Genomic DNA, 22,995 nt, shown 5'->3' with positions numbered 1-22,995 from the left:
TGTGAGTGGAGAGCACATAGGGACAGTCACCAAGGCTGACACTCAGCAGCTTGTGAGGATGGGGTAATGTGTACCCTTCATTCGTGCCTTTAGTCATTGGCATTTCAACATGAAAATGCAAGACCTTTGGATTCAGGAACTCAAAACACTCGAGTCTCATTTTCTCTGTCACAGCCACCCTTTTTCCTGCATGCTGTTCAGAGCTGCTGGCTAATAAATACAGCTACAGTGGAGGAAACGCCTGCTTACACCCACCTGCATCCTCCGCTCTTGCCTAGCCTCCTTACTAAGGAGACCGGTGCAATTACCCACCCAGGCATCAAGCCAAGACAACAAAAGGGAAACACAGGCAAACCCACCAAATGCATGATAAAGCCCCTTCACTGCTGCTGAGCACTTGTACAGACAGACTGGAAAATGGGGAATCAGCCTGTATGAATGAAGGGAGCAGTTAGAAAAATGGCAAGTGAGGGCAGCTGCACAGCTTGGCAGCAGGATTTCCTTGGTCAGCAGGGTTAACTGACCCAACGGCGCAGCAGATGGACACCTGCACAGTCACTGACCTGGTAGGCAAGAGAAATGGGCCATCTTCATGCACAACACTCAGAAGGAATGGGACAACGATGGTGGGGAGGCAGAGTGAATAATTCCTGTTGGATCTGGGCATATCCTGGACGGAGATCCTTAGTGTTGGGCAACCAGCTCATCCCCCTGGCAATATGAATCAAGATCTGGCATTGTGCTCACCACAAGCTCATCAGACCCCGGCAGCGATGGGAAGTGGCATTTCCCTTGGGAGAAAGAGCAACCCACAGAAGATGCACTCCTAGGGAGCTCTATTTCCCACTAGAAGCTTGTTTTCTGGTTACTCTCTTGTTTTTCTCTCCTTCCTTAGATCCAAGCTCCCCCATGCCCAAAGATGTGCTTGCATTAGCTCTCATTTTTCAGGCAAATAACAGCATCCTTACACCTACCACCTCCAGCTGCTTCCTCCAGCCATCAGATCACTTCTGTAGTTCTTCTCTGCACCTCTCCAATCTTCCTTTCAAAACAGGACCAGCACAGGGCACGGGACTCCCGGGCTTGAGGATTAACATAGGGCACAACAGAACACAAGACTGATTTTATCCCTGGGTAAGATTTACACTGAAAGGACTATGTTTACTTCAAAACATGGAAAAGCAGACGCAAGTGGGAAATGCACTATTAGGACTATGAAAAACAAGAAGCACGCCCATCATTCACCTCAGCACCTTCACCCACTCCCAAGACTCCTTCTCTTGACCTTGTACCTTCCCCTATTACCTGAAAATCAAATTTCTTTCAGAGGAATCCTGCTCCTTTCCTTCCAGTCCTCCCCCAGAAGTAAAAATGAAGAGACCCCTCCTGTGCACAATCCTAAGCTCCCTTCTGACTTGCCTTCTGCTCAGGGAAGCTTCCTTGTCTCTTTCCTTGAGTTCTGGGACATCACAAGACATTGAAAAGCTACATTTTTTTCCCTAGACCTGGAGCTCTTTCCCTGCAACGCTCATACCACCACCAAACATGGTGCCCTACTTACTGAAACTAGCAGCAACGCACTTGGCTGAGAGAAAAACCCCACCAGGCTTGTCCAGCCACTTGGATTTAAAGGGCTGCTTCTGGGGAACATTCACACTCACAGAACAAAACCAGGTTGTCCAGATAATACCCATCTGCTATAAAACTACACTGGCTGGTAACTTACTTTCTTAATAATTATCCACTTAACACCAACTTCACTAACTTTCAGAGGGTTTTTTTGCACTAGGCTGCCCAGAGGCTAAGTAGGTTATGGGTACTGGGGTCACCTGTCCTTTACCATGCAGGTACAGTATCCCCAATTTCCCTGCAATACAAATCCATTACAGCACAATAGGAAACACCTCATCCAGCTCTCGTAAGAGTTCATGGGTGCTGATTCTTTCTGCCTGCCGATTTAAAGGGATTTGCCCAGATGAGACACCATTCAAATTGCCCTCAGTTAACACACAGCCAGAGCTCAGTCCCCCCCCCCACCCCGAGACAGGTTTGTCACCAACCTGCTCCAGTGTAGGTGTCTCTGCTTGTAAGCGTAGGCCGTCACAGGTCAGGCACACACACAAGAAGCTGTTCCTCCAGCTCCACAGATCACAGTTTAGGTTAGAAATAAAGTGAACTAATGCTGCTACTTGAACTAGAAAGCTCTGGGGCTTTCTGCGCAGAAAAAGCTAGGGACAGAACCTGTGCAGACCAGGTGCCACTGGAAGAAAGGGTTCCTAAAACACAAAGGCAGCACAGGAAGATACCAGAGCAGTTAATTCTTAACACAGCACAGCTGCATTACCATGGGGGCAGCCTTGCCACGTCACAGTTAGCAGCCAGGATCTGAAATAATCACAGCCTTAGTACAAGCTCTGGCTAATCTTCCCAAGATCAAGTGCTGGCATACTGCAGTGTTTTCAAAAGCAGAGTGTTCCTTCAGTGGAAACAGCTAAGGACTTCCACCTCTTACTCAAAACCAGAGGTCAGGTGAAGGAGGCATGGATTACCTCCCCCACATTCCTTCTCACCCCATTCTTTGGTCATGACAGACCAGGTCAAAAATAAAAGCAAATCCTCCCTCCAAGACAGCAGGAGCTCAAAGAAAAACCACACACCACAGCAATTATTAAGTTTTTATGTTTACAGTAGTCACTTTTTTAAATTAGAATCAGGAAAGCTGCAGGAAGAATGCCCTAAAATGAAGTTACCAAGAAGAAAAAGTTGTTTAACATAGTTTAACTTGCATAGCACAAGCATACATAAGTAGATAACAGGCATTGATAAAACCCATCTCAATTTGTTACTGCTTTATTTTTTTTCTTTTAAATCCGAATGACTGGTTGCTGGTCTCTGCTGGAACAAAGATAGGCTTATTGGCAGCTAGTGCTCAATAGCTTAATTTCGTTCAGCCAAGGAACAATATACACTGTGAAGTTGCAAACGGTGTGCTAAGGAGAGAAAGAAAAAGGCAGTTGTCAGATTAAGAGCAAAAAAGCAGTGTCACTGACCACTGTTCTACACCAATTTACTACCCCATGTGATCCAGAATGTAAGCAGCTTCTGTGGCTCTCTAGACTTGCACCCTCCTGACAAGTATTTGGGAACACCACCCTTGTTAGTACCTGCTCAGTATGAATCATTTCTCCCAAACACTAACACAGCAGCTGCAGTCAACCTTTCTTCAGAATGACCATCTCCTTTGTCCATTCACACACAGGAAAGCTTTCAGCATGGGTAACAGCCAACATAAAGTCTCTGGGGCAGGTAAGCACACCTGCACAGCTATCTGTATATGCACATGCCAAGCTGTTGCAACAGTCATGATGGTACACCCAAGCTTCTAGTTATGTGTTTGACAACACTTGTGTGCAGTTACACTTCTCATACACACAGGCAGAAGAGGCAGGTACACAGAGAAGCTAAATCTATCACTGATTAGCCGAAGTAACGAAGTACTATGGAAGAACTAGACGCAAGCCAGATGCAGGCAGATACATCTGGTGCTCTCACCTGAAAGTCTGAAGTACTCTTTTTAAAGAGCATTGCTGTTAGGCAAAACTCCCATATAACAGCTTGGTGGACACAGATAACAGGGGTAATCTGCCTCTTGCGATCAGTGCTTAGCCAAGTCAAGCATGTTTACATCACCATGGGACAAGAGGAGCAGTGAATGGTACGGGGACTCAGGACTGAGAGCCAGGACACCTGTAGGCTTGGCAGTTTCCTCCACATATCCTTGTGATCCAGACCACAAGCACTTTTTAAGAGGACTGAGGCACACAGTCTTCCACATGCTACAGCCTCAGATGCCCACTTACAGAACAGGTTAAAAAGGCCCTGCCTTCTCCGCCACCATCGTCTGGCAAGACAAGTTCCACAAGAGCTGTATTTAGTTAAGGGTAAAGGCACGAGGTCTCTGATCGTAGCTGGGGCAGACAGGAGACACTGTCCATTACCTCTCTGTGCTACATCAGCCAGAGGGAAGGGGCTGGGAAATCAGAGGCCAGCACACTGTGCTCTGGAGCCTACCTTAGCCATCTCCGGCGCACCATGGAAAGCGCAGCTCTGGAGATCAGCTGCTGGCTTTGGGCAAGTTGTCCGGCCAATCTCAACTTCCATTAAGTACTTGATTCCAGACACAATCTGCAGCAAGACAAGCGGGTAGAAGCAGTTTTATTTGCAGCACATACTGAAAGGTTCTCTGACAAGACAAGCCTAGTGGAACCGCAGTTTTCCGATGACACTGTGGAAACCAAACTCCAAAAGTACAGAGGGGACCACCTGTGGCAGCCTCCACGGCAGAAGCACTTGGCACCCTTTCAAAAAGGGCAAACAAAATCCAAGTAAACAAGGCGCACAGCACAGTCTCCTTAGTAAACAGAGATGTGCGTTAGCTCAGCAGCAGCATAAGGCATTTACTAGCTGCTTCAGTAACACACAGACTCCAGGGTATTCAGACTGGTATGACCCACACTATTAAAAAAAAAAGGCTTTTATTCCCCTTCCGTAAAAAAAACCACCAGCCTGAACAACCCCTCAGGCTTGAGGCCTGCTCCTTCTCCAAAGGAACCTCCGAGGGGAGCCCCCCCGCCCCGGAGGGCGCCAGGGCCGCCCCCAGCCCCCCGCCCGGTGCCCACCCCGGCACCCACCTGCTTCTGGGCGCTCAGGACCCGCACCACCCGGCTGGAGTACATGTCGTTGCTGGCCTTGTTGTACTCCGCCATGGCGAACTGCAGAGCCCGCTGCAGGCCCTCGTCATTGCCGGTGTTGGCGATGTCCACCGGGGCCCCTAAGAGCCGCGGGCGATCGCGAGCGGCCAGCACGGCGCCGGCGAACAGCAGCGCCGCGGCCAGCAGCAGCAGCGCCCCCCGCCCTCCCGCCATGGCTGCGCGCTCTGCCGCGGCCCCGCCAGCCGCCGCCATTTTAAGGCCGCGGGGCGGGGCGGGCCGCGGCCTCGGCCCGAAACACACCGGCCCGGCCCGGCCCCCCGCCCGGCCCGGCCCGGCCCCCCGCGGCCGCCGCGCTCCCCGCTGGGCCGGGGGTGCCGCCACCGGGCTCGCCTCGCCCCGTCAGGCGCCGGGCTGAGCCGCGCTTCCCGGTGAGGGGGCTCGGCGTGCCCCGGGACGGCCGTGGCCGTCAGGCCGCCAGGTCCCCGCCGCAGTGCCCGGTGCGGCTCCCCTTTCCCCTCAGAAAGGCCCGGGCCGTGACGGGGGGCGGCGTTCGGTAGCCCCTGAAATCTCAGAGGCCTGAACTAAAGCCATCTCGCTGGTGGAAGTGTTACCGAAATCTCGGAATGAAGAACTTACCAACACCAATGTGATGGAGATAAGCAGACACTTCTTTATTGACGGCCGGGTGCGTGAGTGAGTCCTCTCACAATCGACGCACACCAAGCTTCAAAATCATACAGCTCATATAGAACTTATTCATGCGTATTCATTAAGTATGCATGCATAAACATAGTATTTCCCGAAAATCATTAACATACTCTTGCCTTGTATGTTAATTAGCTTCTCAGTCCTTTGTGCCTGCACAAATTCTTCCAAGAATTGTGGGCAGGGGTCTCTGGGACGTGGGTAGGGGTCTCTGGGGGGAAAGCCGTAGGTCTTCCTCATGGTGTACTTCTCACCCTTTGCCTGGTATGTGATGGTCTTGCAAGTTCGCAGTCTTCTTACCGGTCTGAGCTAATTTATGTCCTTGTCGACCATCTGTTTCTTCTGCTTGTTTCTTTTAGTCGCTCCCTCTAGATAACTTATAAACAGGCCCCTCGTTAGAGAAAGTTAGAGAAAGAGAAACAGACTCCTTCTTTCATCAGGTATCTCATTAATTATTTCTTTCAAACTATGGTTACATGACCTTATTACTATACCTACATTCTTTGAGTAAATATATTTACACTTCACTTATTGTCCCTCTTCCATACAATTTCTTTATATCAATTATTAAAGTTCACGATTTATTGGCAGGTAACTACGAGTTGTTTCATTCGGTTGCTCTCAGTTCTTGGCCTTGGTACAGGGCTGTACAGAGGATTTCATAGCAGTTTTTGTTGTGCAACTACTAGTTTCATTAAAACATATTTCTTATTCCTCTATATTTCTATTTAAATGATTTTATAAAACCAAATAAAGTTATTTAATTCTAACCATTAGCAAATCTGTAACAGAAGGGCACCCGTGTCCCCTGGGGAGGGGAGGACATGGCACCGCCATTACACTTCCTGGAGGCACACAGCTGGAGGAGGATGTTTTCCCACATGAATCCGGGAAGTTGGAGACTTTTTTCAGGTCCTGCCTCCTTATGGGTTATTCTAGCCCTTACTTCCCTCTACTGCTGAACGAAAACAAAAACCACAGGGCATTTTAGGCCAAAACACCATGTGTAATTTCCCGTATCTGCCTCCGCAGCATTGGTGTTACCTCATCTACAGTAACTGCCGTGCCAAAGGCCATCTCTTAACTTCCAGTCTCTTCTCAACCACAGGCCTATCCACCCCATCCTGTCAGGAATCCTAAATTTGGAAAGACAGGACCGAATATAGCACGAGGGAGCGAGCTCCAGTGAGTTTTAAGGCTTCATGGGCAACGTTTTGCACCCAAATAACTGCAGCATCCCTTCTAATGAAAAGGAAAGGGCCTGTGCCCTGAGCGAAAAGGCTGCCTGCACACTAGCCACATCCAGCACGAGTTATCACTGGAAAAATCCCCACAGCTGGCAACAAGCTGTGTGACTAATTCAGCAGCAGGGCACTGGGGTCATTCAGGAGCACCACCAAAAGCACCAGAGAGGGGATGGGGTGTGGGTATTGGGATGTGAGCCAGAGCTGCTAGCAGCTGCAGGAGTCTTGTCTGTCTCCATTTTCCTTTTCCCTAACTGGCCTCAGAACCAGACTGGATCAGTTTCAAGCTCAGCGTTAGAAAGAGCTCGCCTTGTGTCTTTAGAGGTGAAGGCTCTCTTTTGCACTGTCAGTGACTGCTGCCAGCGGGAACAGCCAGCATCTGCACCTCCAGCGTGCCCCCCGCCCAGTACTGGCCCTGCCAGCCCAGTCCATCGAGCACTGCCCCAGCTCCCAGCTGCTGGAGACGCTCACCAGCCCCATGCAGCACATGCAGGGTTCTATGCCTCACACTGCCACACAAGGGAAGCACCACAAGAGGGAAAACCAGTGCCTTTGGGATTCAGGGAGCTTTGACCTTGCAGGCAAACAAGCAAAGTCTTTGCTCTGCTTGGGCCACCTCATTGGAGTTAAGGTATCCAGCGTGGCTTCAGCTCACACTGGCAGGCAGTAAGTCAGCTCTCGGTACAGTCCTGGTGATCTCATGGTTATTTCTGTAAATGGACATCATGTGAGGTACAGGACAACACACTTGTGTTCCCTCATGTCTCTCATGTCTCTGCTTCAATGCCACAACACACCCATTCTGCCAGCTCTGCCTCAGAAACCCAGGGTTTCAGTTTCTTCTCGTGTGTTAGTCTGTCACTGGCCCAGTCAATAATTGATGCCACAAAGCTACTCCAGCAGAAGACTGAGGAAGCAGCGGGGACTTGCTTCAGTAATGTGGGGGGTGGTGACACCTTTTGGGAGGAAAAGGTTCATCCCTGATCTTAGGCAGATAATCATTCACACGGTATGGAAGAGGCCCAACACAGAAAGGGACCATCCTCTCCAAGACAGGGACCATCTTGCCCCCAGGGAGAGGACAGCCTGGGCGCAGATGTGGAAAAGTTTCTGTCTTGAGTTTTATGAAGCAGAGCCTTCAGCCTGGGTTCCTCCTCTCCCTGGGAAGTGCCCGGCACACTGGCTCCTGGTGGGGCCAGTGTTTCTGGCTGGTGGGGAAGTGTTTCTATGCAGTTTCAACCCAAAGTTTCTTCCTCTTCAAACCACTGCCTACAGCTTTCCCAAGCTGCTTCTGAGGCAAAGGAACGTTTTGCAAGGAGTAATTCCCAACTTCTTCCCGCACACTGCAGGCAGGCTTCCAGAAAGGCTCTCTGCCCAATTTTTGAAACTAGAGGCAAAGTTTACGCTCAATTTCAGAGAGGGAGAGGTCGCAAAGACTGCAGCCCGCTGGCCACAAGCACCACACGGCAGGGGAGAGCAATCCCATTGCCAGTAGCAGCAGCAGTGCCCAGTCTGCCACACCTTGCTTTTTCCCCCAAAAAGCAGTGCACTTGGCACTTTGGCATTCGATCACTGTGATACTTAAGGTCACTGACGATGCCCACTTAGGGTTTCCTCCCTAGGTATAAGTCAACCCAAGTAAAGGAGTCAGCTGTATTTTTAGCCCCTGTCTGCCAAGGGATTTAGCCAGATGCTTGAGGTCCTGAGCACTGAGGTCCTCCAGCATCAGTATCAACATTCCCTGTTCTCTCCTCTGGTGCTTCTGCATTCCTGCTGCCTCCCAGAGAAAACAGAGACATACCTGGAGACCCAGTAGATGCATGACAGCTTTTTTAAATGTCTGAAAAGAGTTGCACATTGGTCAATGTCACGTTGTCCTCCTCCTTGGCCAGAAACACTTCACTCAGCTGAACACATACAACAGCAGAAAGCAGAGCTGGCCTATGCTTACCCAGTGTCAGACCCTGGAGTTTCTTGGGTGTCCGGATTTTTCTTTGTCTTTCCTAACAGATACACCAACATTTATTCTGCAAAAGCGTGGCTGACAGAGTCCCTCTTTGACACAGTTCACGTCTTGCTCTGCTTGTGCAGAATGGCTGAAAAGATAAACTTGCCCTTCGGAGCTCCTGGTTCCCCAGCTTGGGCAGTGCCAGATGGCCCCTGCAGACCCACAATGAAAACAGAAGCAAGGTGCATTTATTGACTATTGCCAGTCCAAACCACACAAAATCAAGACTTGAACCAAAAAAATTCTGAGAAAAAAGGCTTGACAAAAAAAGGATGCTCTACAATTGATAAATAAAGGGGACCTGGTTCATGAAATAAAACTGCATTTTGTCCCTTTGTTTCTGGAGGACACAACTATTTTTCTCTACCATAGTGGGTTTTTTTAAATACAAATAAAACAGAAATTCTCAAATAAACAGATGACCAAAGGAGCTGGTACTTTAAGGGATATACCAAGCAGGAGGAGACTCAGGATAACATTGCAAAAGTTTGTAATACTGTGCACTATCCGTATAACCAGAAAAATAGTTTTTGTGTCTTCTTACAGGGTTGGTTCAACAACATTTGTGCCATATCCACTATATTTTCATCTACCTTTTTGTCTATGTTTCAATTGCACTCAAGACTGGTGAGCTTTTTATGTTACCAGGCACGCTCATTGCTCCGGATAACTGCTACATTCGTTGCCTTTGCTGTTGACATCCCTCATCTCTCTTTTAACATCCAAAGGAACAATTATAGGTGTCTCTGTAGCTAACTGAAAAGCTCAGGAATACTGTGACATGTCTTTCAAAGTACAATCAGACAAGGGTGTTTGAAAAAGCAACTAGTCTTTTAATCAAGAACGACAGTTTTTCCACAAAGCTGAACTCTGAATGACCCTCAGAGAGAGTAATTACTGTGATGGAGGCAGGAACAATGGGAAAAGCATGATCGAACACTACACATCTGGTTTCAATTTCTCTTAACCGAGGGACAGCAGGCCACACCTATGCTGGGGTCAGTGCTCTGCATCCCGCTAAGTGAATCTAGAGCAGTGAGGGGTGGGGTGCTGACATGGTTGCCTGTTCTCCTCCCACCGCGCTGTGTCACTAACACAAGGTGATGATGGAAGGGAGGTGTTTTGTAAAAGGATTGCTTTCGAAGGCTGAAAGCCTCTTGAGCAAGATAGTCAGCAGTTTATGACACGGGGCTGAGAGCGATTCAATACCAAATTGAAAAACAGCGGTTTCACTGCTGTTGAAGAGTGCCCTCTGCTTATGGAAACAAACCCATCCCGTACCAGCTTCTATTTGGTAATGGTGGGAGAAGTAGGGAGCCTCTGCCTTCCTTCGAGACTCAGGGCCACCTCTGTCCACTCCCTGCTCTGGCATGCAGAGGCATTATTTTTCAGGAGAGGAATGGAGGAAATGCTGTGGCTTGTCCACACAAGGAAAATCAGGGCTCTATCTTCGCTCTCAGCTTCAACGCCGGGGGTCTCTGAAATCTAGGCAGCAGATTTGAAAGTCTGCAGGGAACTAGGACCACAGCTACATCTCTTCTGCTTATACACACACCTTCATATGCTGGTAAACTTTCACCACAAGCAGCCAGCACTGGCTTTTCTGGATAGATGGCAAGGCAATTCCTCAGCTGAAAAAACACTACGTGCCAGGACAGGCTTCAAAAGCACCAAAGGGCTGCTCTGAGCATATTCCAGTCCTGGCAGTACCACTGGATTAGTAAATGCCCTCCCTGCAGCCCCCCCGAGACAGAACCATGCTTCCTTTGCTCTTCACAGTAGCCTGGAAGGAGCTAATGACCATCTACTTTAAGTAAGCTTAGCTGTTAGTGCTGAGTGCACCTTTCAGGCAATTCAGTGGAACAGAGCTATTAGGAAACAGGCCCGCAGTCTAGGTTTTGAGCTCTCTTCGAAGCACAGCCCTACATTTCCTAAGAACAGAAAAAAAAGAAAAAAAAAGGGAAAAAAACCAAAGAAAAACCCCAGGAAGCAAGTGCAAGTAGCCCTGAGTCCTGTTCAGTCACTGGCAGTCACTTTTAGGAATTAAATGTCAAACAACTCTCAGGACTGATCTCAATAAAGTCAAGGATTATCACTCTGCAGAGAGCAACTCGTATGAGGTGGAGGTGAGGTGGGGCAGCAGCTCCCTCTGCTAAGCCTGATGCTCACATCACTTGTAGGATGACAGCATTGCAGGCTTTGAATCCCTTTCTCTTATGCAATGCAGAAGACAATCTGCCTCTAAGAAATGGGTATTCGAATACAAACATCTGCTTTAGTAATTACTGATGTTATACTGCCTTTCTGCTAGCAAGGGAAGGCATTACTGTTTTACAGGCAAGCAGTAAATAAAGTAATTGCCAGCAGAAAAGCTGCATTTCAAGTAACTGCAAGCAATCAGTTATGGTCAGATTGTGCAACCGAAGCAATGAAGCCACAGTATTGACAATGAATGCTGATTTAAGTGATGTACTGGTGCACTTGGGATGTTAGCAAAAAAAACCCTACACCAGCATCCTTTTTTACTCAGAGAAATATAAAGGCTGGCACAGCAATAACATATATTCAAAATTATCACCAGAGATTTTATGCAGACTGGTGCCTTTGCTGCATTAGTTTGCATTTACCAAGAATAATTTGACCATTCCTTTTTCTTCTGCATTCTGCAGGAGAAATAGCTTTACTGCTTAAGTTTTGTATTTATTAGTTATTATTAGATTTTTTTTTTCATCCCCAGGAATTGTTTGATTCAGGGCTGACAAGAAAAGGAGTTCTATCCTTGGTCTCCAATCCAATCAGAAGCACAAAGCACATGTTTAAGCTTAGCTTCTGAAGAATACCAGTGACTTCACACGGCTAAAAATAAGCCTAAAATTAAGTGTATGTGTTGCGACAGAGGGAAGACACAGTCACTCAATATGAGTGATCAGCAGACTTCGTTTATTGTCTCTTACAGTCACCTTTTATGCCTTCTTATAATTAGCTCATACGTATTACAAAAGTTAAGCTCATTATTGGTTAGTTGCCTAAATATCAAGCCTGCCCCTAGTTTCTCTTCTGTAGTTTTCTGTTCCCACCTGCAACATTCTTTTCCCACCAAAATCTTCCTGTTATTGTGTAACAAGAACAGCCAAGGATAGTGTATTTTTGCTTTACTTCAGATAAGCTGAGAGCGATGTGCATTTTTGTCCAGCCAGCTGGACTATGTCTATGTGACCCTTTTCAGCTAGCCAGTTATCCACATGTATGTTTGTGTGTGTTCATGCTGTGGTGAAGCAGGCCCTCCAGCAGCCTGCTGGGGTACTGTCCATTCCCGTCTCCCAGCAGCAAGCTCTAAAGTTGGAATGAAATGATCGGATGTTTCAACACAAGTTTACTTAGTGAAGAAAAGCCAGGCGATAAAGAAGGAGCATTTCCCCAAGTTTGGGCCACAGTCTGCACACAGCAGAGAAACAAAGTATAGCAGAGAAGCCTGCAAAGACTCAGATTCACGCTTCACTGGTCCCAGGAAGCCCAGGGTCTCCTGGACAGTAGCGTGGTGTCCGTGCCGAGTTCCCCCAAGCTCCCCAGGAGAAGGTGGTTAGCTAACCGCACCACGTGTCTTCTCTGTAAAGCGAAATCACTACTGTCCTTCCCAGACAACAGCTCACAGCCATAACTTCACTACTGCTAAGTCCAAGGGCTTTAGGACATAACACAAATTCGAATGTTCACTAAGCATGATATCACCCCTCAGTTATACACATTTATGATGAAGGCCCTTTGTGAGAAGCAAGACTCCAAACCCCTAATGCTTTCAAGAAACCACAATTAAAGGGCCACCTAGAACCTCAAGTTTTTGTCGGTTGAAGTGAGCTCCTCTGCTACATTCCCAGCAGAGCCAAGCCAGCTGCCAGCCAGCTGCCAGACTGCTTTGGGTTGCGTGGCACTGCATGGGCAGACATAACAGTCACAAATGGTTTTGGTTTGGTTGGTTGGGGTTTTTTTAAGAAACAACTGTTGTGCTGTCAGGTAATTGCATTAATTTCTAGTTGGAAGACAAACCAATGGTGCACAGCCTAGATATATTCACAATCCCCATATATGTACAAACTCTGCTAGATTTTGAAGTGGTTATGGTTTCTGTCTGCTCAGAATTTCAGAGCAGCAAATTCTGCTTGGTTGAGACTTTTTTTCAGGATGAAGAAGCAAAATTCTGATCTATGAAGCATCTGAGCGCAGAGAACAGCCTGTTCTCAAGGGGCTGACTTGCCAGCATGATTCCTGGCTGCTTCTCATTAGAAAGGACTTAAGCTCTTTTCTGCATTGCGTTTGTTGGATTTGAGGCATTGGGAAGGGGCGGGAATGTTTATTATGCTTAACAATTGCAAGAGAGAAATCCTTAGGAAGTCAAGGTAGCTTGCAAACAGAAGCAGTCACCCATGCCAGACAAACCGGGATACTTGGCCACTGAGATTTTTCCCTCAAGAAGGCAGTGAAATAGTGAATAACCCCAAAATTCACCCAGCCAGCCGTTCACATGCTGCTCTACACATACACATTCAGCAAAAAGACCAGCCCACTCCAAAACATCAAAGGGCCTTTCAGAAGAGTACATATTGTTATACATAAATAAGTGTACCGCATTTATTATCTTTAATTAGACTAATACATCAAAGTCCCCACAGTTAATCCTTAGGCCATACTGCATATCACATTTGTAGCCACCCATCCTTCAGGTTTCAGTAAGTTCAAGCGCACAAGACTCACTTTCAGAGCAGTACTTTTAGTTGAACAAAAATACAGTTATTTGTGAGTGAGCAAGACTGCTTCATATCCAGCGGCTGGTAGTCAGTTCACTCCAGTTCAAAAGTTTCAAGTCATCGAAGCAAAGAGACAAAAAGCCAGATCACAGCACGCAATGCAGCTGGTGGCACAGAGCTGTAAAATGCCACCAACACAAACCTTACAGAGGAACCTTAGAAGGGTGCAAGAAATAGCAAAGAATGGGTCTCAGCATGTAGGAGGCCAACGCTTATCTGAGGAGCTGTTCACAAAAACTTGCAAAAAAATTTTTTTTTCATCTGCATAGCACATACTTCTGTAGAAAAAGTGAGTGAACGCACTGGCTGGCTAGCTTAGGAAAAATTAAATCGTGTGAACATGAGGAGGCAGAATGAAATTGTGTGTACGTATCCCTTCTCAGACTGCCAGCTGTGTAATAAGCTTTTAAGAACACGTAAGCAGGGCAGGGACAAGGAAGCTTTAGTTTCATTACAATTTGCTGGGGGGTCAAGTGCCTGGCTCCCGCAGGAAGAGCTGCATGGGTCAGGCCTTTCACTTAAAATCTTACAAGCCCAGCCACAATGCTATGGTGTTGGTGGACCCCAGTTCCACCCTGGCTGGATATTTTGACCTCCTCACAAACCTCAGTGCACGGATTTGACACAGTCGCAGTTCTTTGTTCAGCAAATGCCTTCCACTGAAATAATTAAGATCAGGATTAAGGAGCTTTGGCATTGCTTTGCAAGGAAACGTGCAGAGACCCACCACAGGATCCCCTTCATTGTCTCTGGCACACTGCTGGTTTCATGAGTATTAAGTCTTTCAGAAGCATTTGGTAATAAATATAATATTTTCATCATTCTCTACCACTCAAAAATGTATTTCTCAAACATGAAAGCTTTGCTTTTACAAGTCTAGCTATTAGAATATGTTCATATTTTCAGAAAATCCTTCAAATAAATGTCTTTTAGCTTCCAGCCAAAGCCTCTTGCCATCTGCATGGGCACAGAGAATCCTGTGAAATACAGTCAGCCAGGCCATCTTCCAGTTAGACAGTTATATGGGCAACTCTGTCTTAGTGGGCTGGGAAGATGAAATTCCCAGTTTAATTCAATGGTAAGATTCATAGGATCAAGCTCATAAAGAAATGGCAGGTGAAAGTATGATGGCACGCATCGATAGGTAGTGCTGCTATGGGCCATGTTCCCAAGTTTGCTTTCGTGGTAAGAAAATAAACACAGGTGCACATGTTCTGGAAAAGAATATATTTAAGTGTGGAGGATTCTGTCATCCGCTCTCAGCTTTGGCAATTCCTAACACGTACACAGAGCTATTCTCTGGGCACAGAGTTGCAGTTTGGCTGCATTTCCCAGAAGAACAGCCATTATTGCAGTCACTTGCATGTTATCTAAGTATCTCCCACTCCAGGCCTGCTATCTGCATTTGTTTAAAGATAATTATAGTTAGCACAGCCCCGCAGCTCTAATCGCTGCACAGCACTCAGGACAGAAACCAGAGCCTGCAAGAGGGACAACAGTTTTTGCCGTCACTAAGCAACAAGACAGCAAACCTCAGATGTTGAAAAATTGAGTTATCATGCTCCCTTAAAGCTAGATCACCTCCGAAATATCTCAAAACCAATACACTCTAAATGCTTTTCTTTATCTGTTTTTTATTCCTTTTTTAAAATACATTAATCATAAATCAGGGTTAGATTTCCCAGTTTTCCCTCTGCCAAACCAGCAGCCATAACCAAATGCAATAAAACTAATAATAGGGCTCTCATATGTTCATGTGAGTCCAGGGGCTGGAACTTGGAAAAAAAAAAATCGGCAAATTATTGTGAGATCTCCGAGAGGAAACCAAATCCATCAGGGTTAGCAAGGCTGTGATGACACATCACTGCACCAGCCCAACAGCAACGTGTAGTACTCAAAGATATTTATTAGGCAAAAGTAATTTCTTACTGGACTAAGACTAAAGACTACTGGACTAAGAGTAAACTAATAAAACCACACACATACGAACACACACAGAGACGCCCATCCAACAAACAATTACCCACCTCAACCACTGAGGGCAGCAAGGGGAATAAAAATGACGCATGAACCCATATTCTTGAGAGATCACTGGTTTTAAAAGCTAAATTGTTTGAACAGTTACTTCCTGACCAAGTAGTAAATTCATTTGGAGAATGCACTGACATTATGCATTCAACCCTTCCTCTTTTTAAATGCCGGGGACCTCTAAAATCAGCAGGGACAGAATAAAGAGAAGTTAGGCAGCTGGATGTGGAATTAACCAACCACACTGACACTTGATGTTTTCCTTCCAGTTATTCTCCATCATTTCCTATCAGGTCAAAGAATTCCACCGGGCACTTAGATTCTGGTCGTTAAACTTCAGGACTCCAGCTGAACAGTTTTTTACCTAGTAGGAAATCACTCAACAACAGAAAGGCCTTATTTACTTACCATGGCTGTACCTCCCTAGGAAAATAGAGAGCAACTGAGCATGCCCTAAGGCAGTCATTACAAGTATGCCACGGCCACTTCAGCATCAAGCAGCTTTATCCACCTAGAAGTACCACTGAGCAGAGCAAAGCAAGCACAGTCCCACTATGCAGAGTTTGTACAAAGCAAGAAGCCTGAAGTGTTTACAGGCCAGCACTCCAGTTCTGGGCTTGAAAATATACAGGCAACCAACCAATGTCATTCTGTCAGGGGGGTGATGCTTTCTTCATGCAAACAGCAGAAGCAGGACTAACACTTCAGCTATCCCACACTTTCAAAGATGAGGACATGTCTCCTGAACCATTTGTTGGCTTCCCAAGGAAAAATTCAATTCTCCTCCAAAAGTATTCATCTAAACTACTCCCAAAACCACCTTCTCTTTTTCCTTCAAATTCCAGGATAAAGTTTTACTTCAATGAGAAAAAAAATAAAGCAGTTGGACAGGAAGGTAGTGCATTAAAGCCCTGCCTTTCTGCTGCTTGCCAGTGTGTCCCTCTGCCTAGGCATCACTGCTTATGTTACATGGTAATTTGAAGCTCTGAGTGGCAAGAGCCGCTTCCTTCTCCAATGCTGGTACAGCATCTGCAGACACAAGCAAGGAGTTCAGTTCACCACAACACCACCAACCACTTGGAGTTCACTGGACTGAAGTCAGCTTGCATTGGGTGAAGACCTGTGCTGTATGATCTTTCCGCATCTTTCTTGAAGATCAGATCTTTCCTGGAGAAGTAAACTGTGAATTTGGGGAGCTGTCAATATGGCTATTAATTGACCTTCTAGTACAACTGATGGCTTGCAAAACCAGCACAAGCAAGGTTTTTCCTCGAGAATACACAACATAGCTGAATACGTTGAATGAGATTTGAATCAAGGCCCAGAATCGGAAAAGGGAGATCGAAAACATGCCTTAATACCTCTCATTTAATTGCTTTGTTATTTATTTATTTCTTCCCTCAGCATATTTCCTTTCAACACTAGGGGAAAATTCCCTCCAGGAGGTCATTGTTAATAAAGAAAAAGGATATTTCTTGTACTGCTGTTTGATTAACATTAATGACTTCTTGCATGCCACACAGTAATCTACCCTCACACATAATTAACAATGTTAACTTTAATAATGTCAGGAATGCAGGCTCTTTTGCACACACACACCCACCACGCACACACCCAAGGATTTTGGCTGTAAAAGTCCAAAATGTCAAGGTCATCCCAGCAGTCTCAGTTTTGGGCATATTTCACGCCTGTGCTTATACAGACTTGCACAAGGAAAAGGGGTGATTCTAACTTAGGTCAGAACCAGGACATCCTCTCCCCACTGCCAGATGAAGGCACTTACTAGCGCCCTAGTTTCCAGCACCACAAGAAAGACTAAAAGTGTCTCACCTTTCGTACTGTGAATGCTAGTTTTCAGGCTGACTTAGCAGAGAAAAGGAAGGCAGCAGACCTCTTACCATGATACAGATTACAGCAGAAAAGATGCAGAGAACATCTACATGGTACCTCAGCTGCCTGAAATCCAGGGGTTCTAACATCTGCTTCTACAAGTCCATTAAGAGACAAGTTAGGCTGCTTAGAAACCTCATCTGCTTCATCATGAGCAACACCAGGGACCTTCTAAGGGAGTTTCCACAGCCAACATGTGGAGGGAACATCATGTCAAGGGCAGATGGAACAACATGGATGATCAGTGAATTAAACCAAGAGGCTGTCCTTACGACACAGTGTCTGTGTAACTGGACATCTCCTAGCAGAGGGTACGGGAAAGAAAGAGCACAGAAGGTTCTCACCATGAGAGGAACAGTACCAGGGGAAGCCCAGCCCTTTGCACAAGGCAGAAGCTGGGGTTTGCAGGGAATCCACTGAACAAAGGAGGCTGAGAGAGCAGCAATAAGAAAAAGGAAATATGAGGGACCTCTAGGATGTCGCTGTTCTGCTCCCCTCCTGACTCCAGCCTAAGGATCAGCCAGGGTCTGGACATGCCTCCAGGTCTGATTCTCCCTTCCCTGCCTGGGCCTAACCAGCTCAGTCTCATGTGACTCAGTGCTGGGGTGAGATGACTGGAAGCCTGTGGCAAGCAGGGGTGATCCCACTGAAGACAGAGTACTTGCCTCTGCAATCCTCTCTGACCCTGACCTCACATGAAAGCAGCTTTCTCCAAAAACCCTCTCACTCACACTCAAGAGAACAGCCCAACCAGTCCCCACAAGAAGCCATCCTCTGTTGGGAAGGTCATGGTGTAAGTGGTTAAAGTGTTCTGCTACTCTAAGAGTCATCAAAGAGCTGAGATTAGAGATTCCTGAAAGAAAGAAAGAAAAAAAAACAAAAACCAAAAACCCAAGCAGAAGTAAACCAACAGTTCATCTCAGGATCAGAGAGGAGTCCCAGGCCCCATGGGCACTGGGGGACATTGCCCATAGGATGAGGGTAGCTGGCTAGCTTGCAACTTCATGAGACAATCCTTGGCTCAGGGAGCTCCCAGTACAAGCGAATGGAGAGAAAGGGGAGAAAGAAAACAGATGATTTACCTCGGGCTCTCAAGCACACATTAGTGGGGCTGAGACCTGGGAGCCAGCTGCTGAATCCCAGCCTTGTGCATACCATGGTCTTGATAAACAAGGAACACTTGTTTCTGCAGCTGCTGCTTCTAGACTGGAAGCAGTTCTCATGTATTTCTCCCCATGTGTCTATTCCCATCAATATAAATCTAAAAAGAACATCACACTGCTTTTTCATTGACATCCTTGCTGCCAGCCGTACACAATTAAACAGAAGAAATACGAGACTTTAGCTGTAATTACAATTTTGCCTATTTTGTAGAGAAGTCATCCTGTGAAGATTGACACAGCCGAGTACCTGCCTGGGTCACCAACCATACCAATTCTCTCAGTGGAAGTTTTAAAAGGGAAAAATTAAATTGCGGCTGTGTAATATATTGAGCACTCAGAGGCAGGCAATGCCAGTGATTATGCAGCAAAACAACATAAAAAAGCACAGGCACCAACAGTGATAACTTCCAAGGGGGGATAAAGTATTCTGAAGAGTTACCCCACAAAGGACAACAAAGCCCTTCATGAACATTGTCCAGATCTAACCACTGTCCTTGTGACAGTCAGCAAAATGTGCCAAGCCCCTGGAAACAAAGTTAGTGACTACCACAAGCTCTGTGCTTTGTATGCAGGAGTACTCCACTTCCAGTAGACAAAAAGAGAATGGGCGAGGGTGTGTACAGAACCACACATGTATTTCATCCCCTTTACTCTTTGGCTTCTCTGTGAGACCTATAGGACCAGGCCAGTCCTATAAAACTTCGCAGACACCTCACATTTGCTTCCAGGTACACCTGTTCAACACAAGCTGGCAAGTCCCTCCTTTTCCTCTCTTTCCCAAGCCATGAAAACACATTGGCCACCCTCCCAGTTCAGTCCCTGCCTCAACTCTGTTCCCCTCGGTGCTCAGGCACCAATCCTACCCTGCCTCTGGCGACATGACAAGGGAGTGCTCCTTAGAACTCTACTGCCCAAGCATCTCACTGATGCCAGTTTGTCATCCCCCCTTCCAAAAAACCCACATATGTATCTTTTCTCTAAAAAGTTCACATCTTGGCCAGGAAATTGCTTTCTTTCCTTTCCTGCCCACCCCAACAACCAGGCAACCCTCCCCCATGTTGCAAGCGGCCAGGCACGCCATGATGTGTAAGCCCTGTGGCTCAGCCAAGCTCAGGGCATCTCCTCAGCTGGGATCAGGCTGAGCAAGCCCACCTGACGGACAGCAGGGAGGCTTGTTATTTATATGGAGCTGCAAGCCCACGGCAAAGCATGTGACATGAAGCAAGGCTAGAAGGCAGCAATGGGTCTGCAGCAGTAAACACAACCCAGGAAACATGGAGCTGGTCTGGTAGCCAGGCACACCTTGACTTGGGGCATAACTGTGAGGAAATGCAGAAATGTTCTCCAGCGAGGTATCTTTGCAACACAACATCCCCAATGCCAAGTACGGAGGAGTGAAGATGAACCGGGCACAGGAGGGGAGGTAGTGCAAGGAGATGCCAGATTCTGTAAAGCCATCTGGGGTCATGGGCGAGACCACATTGCTCACAAACCCCCACCACCACAGTCCTGTCTGCAGCTGTGCCAAGGGCAACATTTTCCAAGTCTCTCCTTGACACCTGTGGGAAAACAAGGGAACATAAGACCCACACAATTATCCTACAGCAGAATTCCAGGCATGAGGATGCTTCAATAGCATGTCCCACGGCAAGCCAGTGAGGATGACAAAGCACTACTCTACTAATCACCACTGCAAGAACCCACTGCATGTTTAGTCAAAGGCCCTGACTTATAGAAGGGTGGCCTTCACCACCCCCACCACCCCCACATCCTTAAATAGTAGGTTTTTATCATCCATTTGCCATATACACTTTGCCAAAGGCAGAGGCCTAGCCTGGAAGTTCCCCAGATGATGACAGGTCACATCCAGCCAGTGTCTGAGACAGAGCTGAGGAAGGAAGCAAAGCCAGTTCTGCTTCATCTGGGGAGTATCTCCTTGACTGTTCTGGATGCCTCAGGGATATACCTCCAGAAATACATGTGCACTGGGGGCTACCAGCAGATATAAAAGCTAGGGAGCCATCTGCTCTTTCCAAGCTTCCTTCCCATCTGGCCTGGCACATCTCCTGACCCAAAGTTCAGCACTGTTCCTGCTTGGCTCCATCCATTTCAGCTGTCAAGTTCACAGATGTCCCAGGATACCCACAAAGGTAGATTCCTTTCCTTCCAAACCTACACCTTCTGCATATTACCCCAAAGAGTTTTATTGGAGTTGAGGGACGGAATTAAATTTCTAACAGTTAACATTTTCTCCACTTTTTTTCTTTCCTGCTACAAATCAAACCATCTGCCTGTTTTTCTCAGGCTCCTCAGACTTTGGAAGATTTAGAACAATCTTCATATCCACTGATGCATACAGAAACACAACAGAAACACCCTGGAATGCAAAAATCATTGCATTACAACTCATTTATCACAGGGCAGAAAGCCCTGGCTTCACCTCCCTCTACTACTGCCTGCCTCTGGCCACGGTGACGGGGCCTGCGCACCAACTCTTTGCACCAGGTGATGCAGTCTCCAGGTCTATAGCAACCCAAAACTGCAGCCTTCCAGATCACCAGCCCCCTGATGTCGCAGTGTCAAAGTTACTCCTCACCTGCTGCCCCATGACAAGGTCAGCACCCAGCTCCAAAAGCCCTGAACTTCCAATGCGCTTCACTAAGTAAGCCTGCCGGTTAGGAGTCATTTCTTAGGCCCAGGGCACACTGCAAACAAAGTACACAGGCCACCTCTAAGCTTAATGAACTGCAGAAGGTCTTGTATAGATAGCAGAGGCGTGTGCAGGGCAGAGGTAGGAGGAAGGGTGGTGGGGATGTCGTGGAGAGCATGGCAATGCCTTAGCCATGCATGTACTTTGTAGGACAGGAAGGCATCTGCTAGCCTCAAGGAGAGGGCTAACTTTCCCCTCCTTTTGCACAGCACAAAACTTGCAAAAACTAGGGCTTACAAAAAGAAGCCAAACAAGGAATGGGGACGTAAATGCAAATCTTCCCAGTATTGCACTGGGAAAATACATCATGGCTTTTCAGCTGAGCATCTTTGCAGTAAAAACACCCTGCCAAACCATTCACTAACTGTCCAAAAACATTCTGCAGCTCTTATGGCATTCCCAGGTCAGACAAACTTTTCCCCAGCTAATTAGGACAAAGATGTAGTGCCCCAAAGAACAACTGCTCACAAACCCAAAAATTCTGGGAACACAGAGAGAGGAGGGCAGCACATGAGGCAATCGCTCAAGCAAGGGTTCAAAGCACAAACATGCACATATATAAACCAGATGCATGCTCGGTTTGTTCTGGAATGCATGCTCAAAGACATGAATTCAATAAAACAACAGATCCAGATTCCCTACAAGCATTGCAGGAAGAGGCACATCTAGCTTATCCTGTTCAGATGTGGAGCAGTTTGCCAGGAGAGGGGACAGACTCCATGCCACTGGACAGACAAAGAACTATGATGAAGTTTTACTTAGGTTAACCCTGAATGTAGACAGAGAAATGGACAAAATGGACACTCAGGGTCTCTTCCACCTCTAATATCTAGGAGTTGGATTTTATCTGTTCTGTCCTAGCCATATTCTAACAAGAAACTAAACATTTTAGTAGATCACTTATATCCCAATGCTGAAACAAGTTTCTTTCTTTGCCGCACAACTGAGCTTTGCTCACTCTGTTGATACTCTTAAGTTTATTGGCAAGAATATTTACAGGACCAGCCAATTTCAAGCAAGTATTACAGAATATGGCCGAAATGCAGGTTCTCTGCAAGCTCTTACACAGCAAACCCTGTTTTAAAAGAAAAGGAAAAATTAAACTCCTCGCAGAGAACAAATATCCCACAGGAAACATTTCTCAGATAAGAGTATTCCAGCAGGCTGCTCCCAAACAAACTCCAGCAAACCGGGCAAAGGTGTTACTGACAAATACCAAGAACTGCCAAGAAACAGCACAGGCACCTTGCAACAACGCCCCAGCTGGGCAAGGAGAAGGAAGGAGAAATAAGCACTGAAGTCATCAGATCTGTCAGAAACCACTTCTCTCAGATCTACCACAGTTCACAGATTTGGGCTCTGATGGTCAAACTCCAGCACACTTTGGAGTCTGAGAAAAGGCTGAGAAAGCCTCTAAAGAAAAATAAAAATTAGGATTTTTCCCTCATTCTGCTACTGCATCTTGCTCCAGCAAGCATGCTGAGTCCCACCAGCCTTATTCTAAGGTCATGCTTTCTGCAAAGTCCTCACTTCGGAATTTTAAGTAGCCATTCAGAAATTAGTGTTTTGAGAAGCAGGTAAAGAGTTGCTCTGGAGACAAGCAGTGCCACAGTATCTTCATAGACTTGGCCATGCTATCTCTAACTTTCTAAATCTCCCTCCACTTCTGTGAGTGCTTCTAATCACTATATGGCATTCAGTAGCTTCCTCTGAAATATGTGTACACACCACTT

At 46.7% G+C, this 22,995-nt stretch overlaps 1 protein-coding gene and 1 long non-coding RNA gene across 3 annotated transcripts in view; both read right to left on the bottom strand.

Moving 5' to 3' along the window:
• Positions 1-2,661: 2,661 nt before the first annotated feature.
• CST3 (cystatin C) lies at positions 2,662-4,990 on the bottom strand. Its single transcript, XM_037405704.1, has 3 exons — positions 4,692-4,990; positions 4,072-4,185; positions 2,662-2,990 (listed from the first exon to the last, which is right to left on the bottom strand). Exons 1-3 carry the CDS (start codon positions 4,962-4,964, stop codon positions 2,913-2,915), a joined length of 465 nt encoding a protein of 154 aa, XP_037261601.1. The 5' UTR covers positions 4,965-4,990; the 3' UTR covers positions 2,662-2,912.
• Positions 4,991-5,359: 369 nt separating this feature from the next.
• Positions 5,360-22,995, bottom strand: part of LOC119156282 — a 33,943-nt gene continuing 16,307 nt past the window's right edge. For both annotated transcript variants that reach the window (XR_005107046.1, XR_005107047.1), the window contains exon 4: positions 5,360-8,821. This is a non-coding gene — a long non-coding RNA (uncharacterized LOC119156282). The remainder of the gene's footprint in view (positions 8,822-22,995) is intronic.

Source organism: Falco rusticolus, chromosome 12, assembly GCF_015220075.1.
Source record: "Falco rusticolus isolate bFalRus1 chromosome 12, bFalRus1.pri, whole genome shotgun sequence".
Lineage (NCBI taxonomy): Eukaryota > Metazoa > Chordata > Aves > Falconiformes > Falconidae > Falco > Falco rusticolus.
The sequence above is the reverse complement of the archived record's forward strand: the minus strand, read 5'-3'. Positions and strand labels throughout refer to the sequence as shown.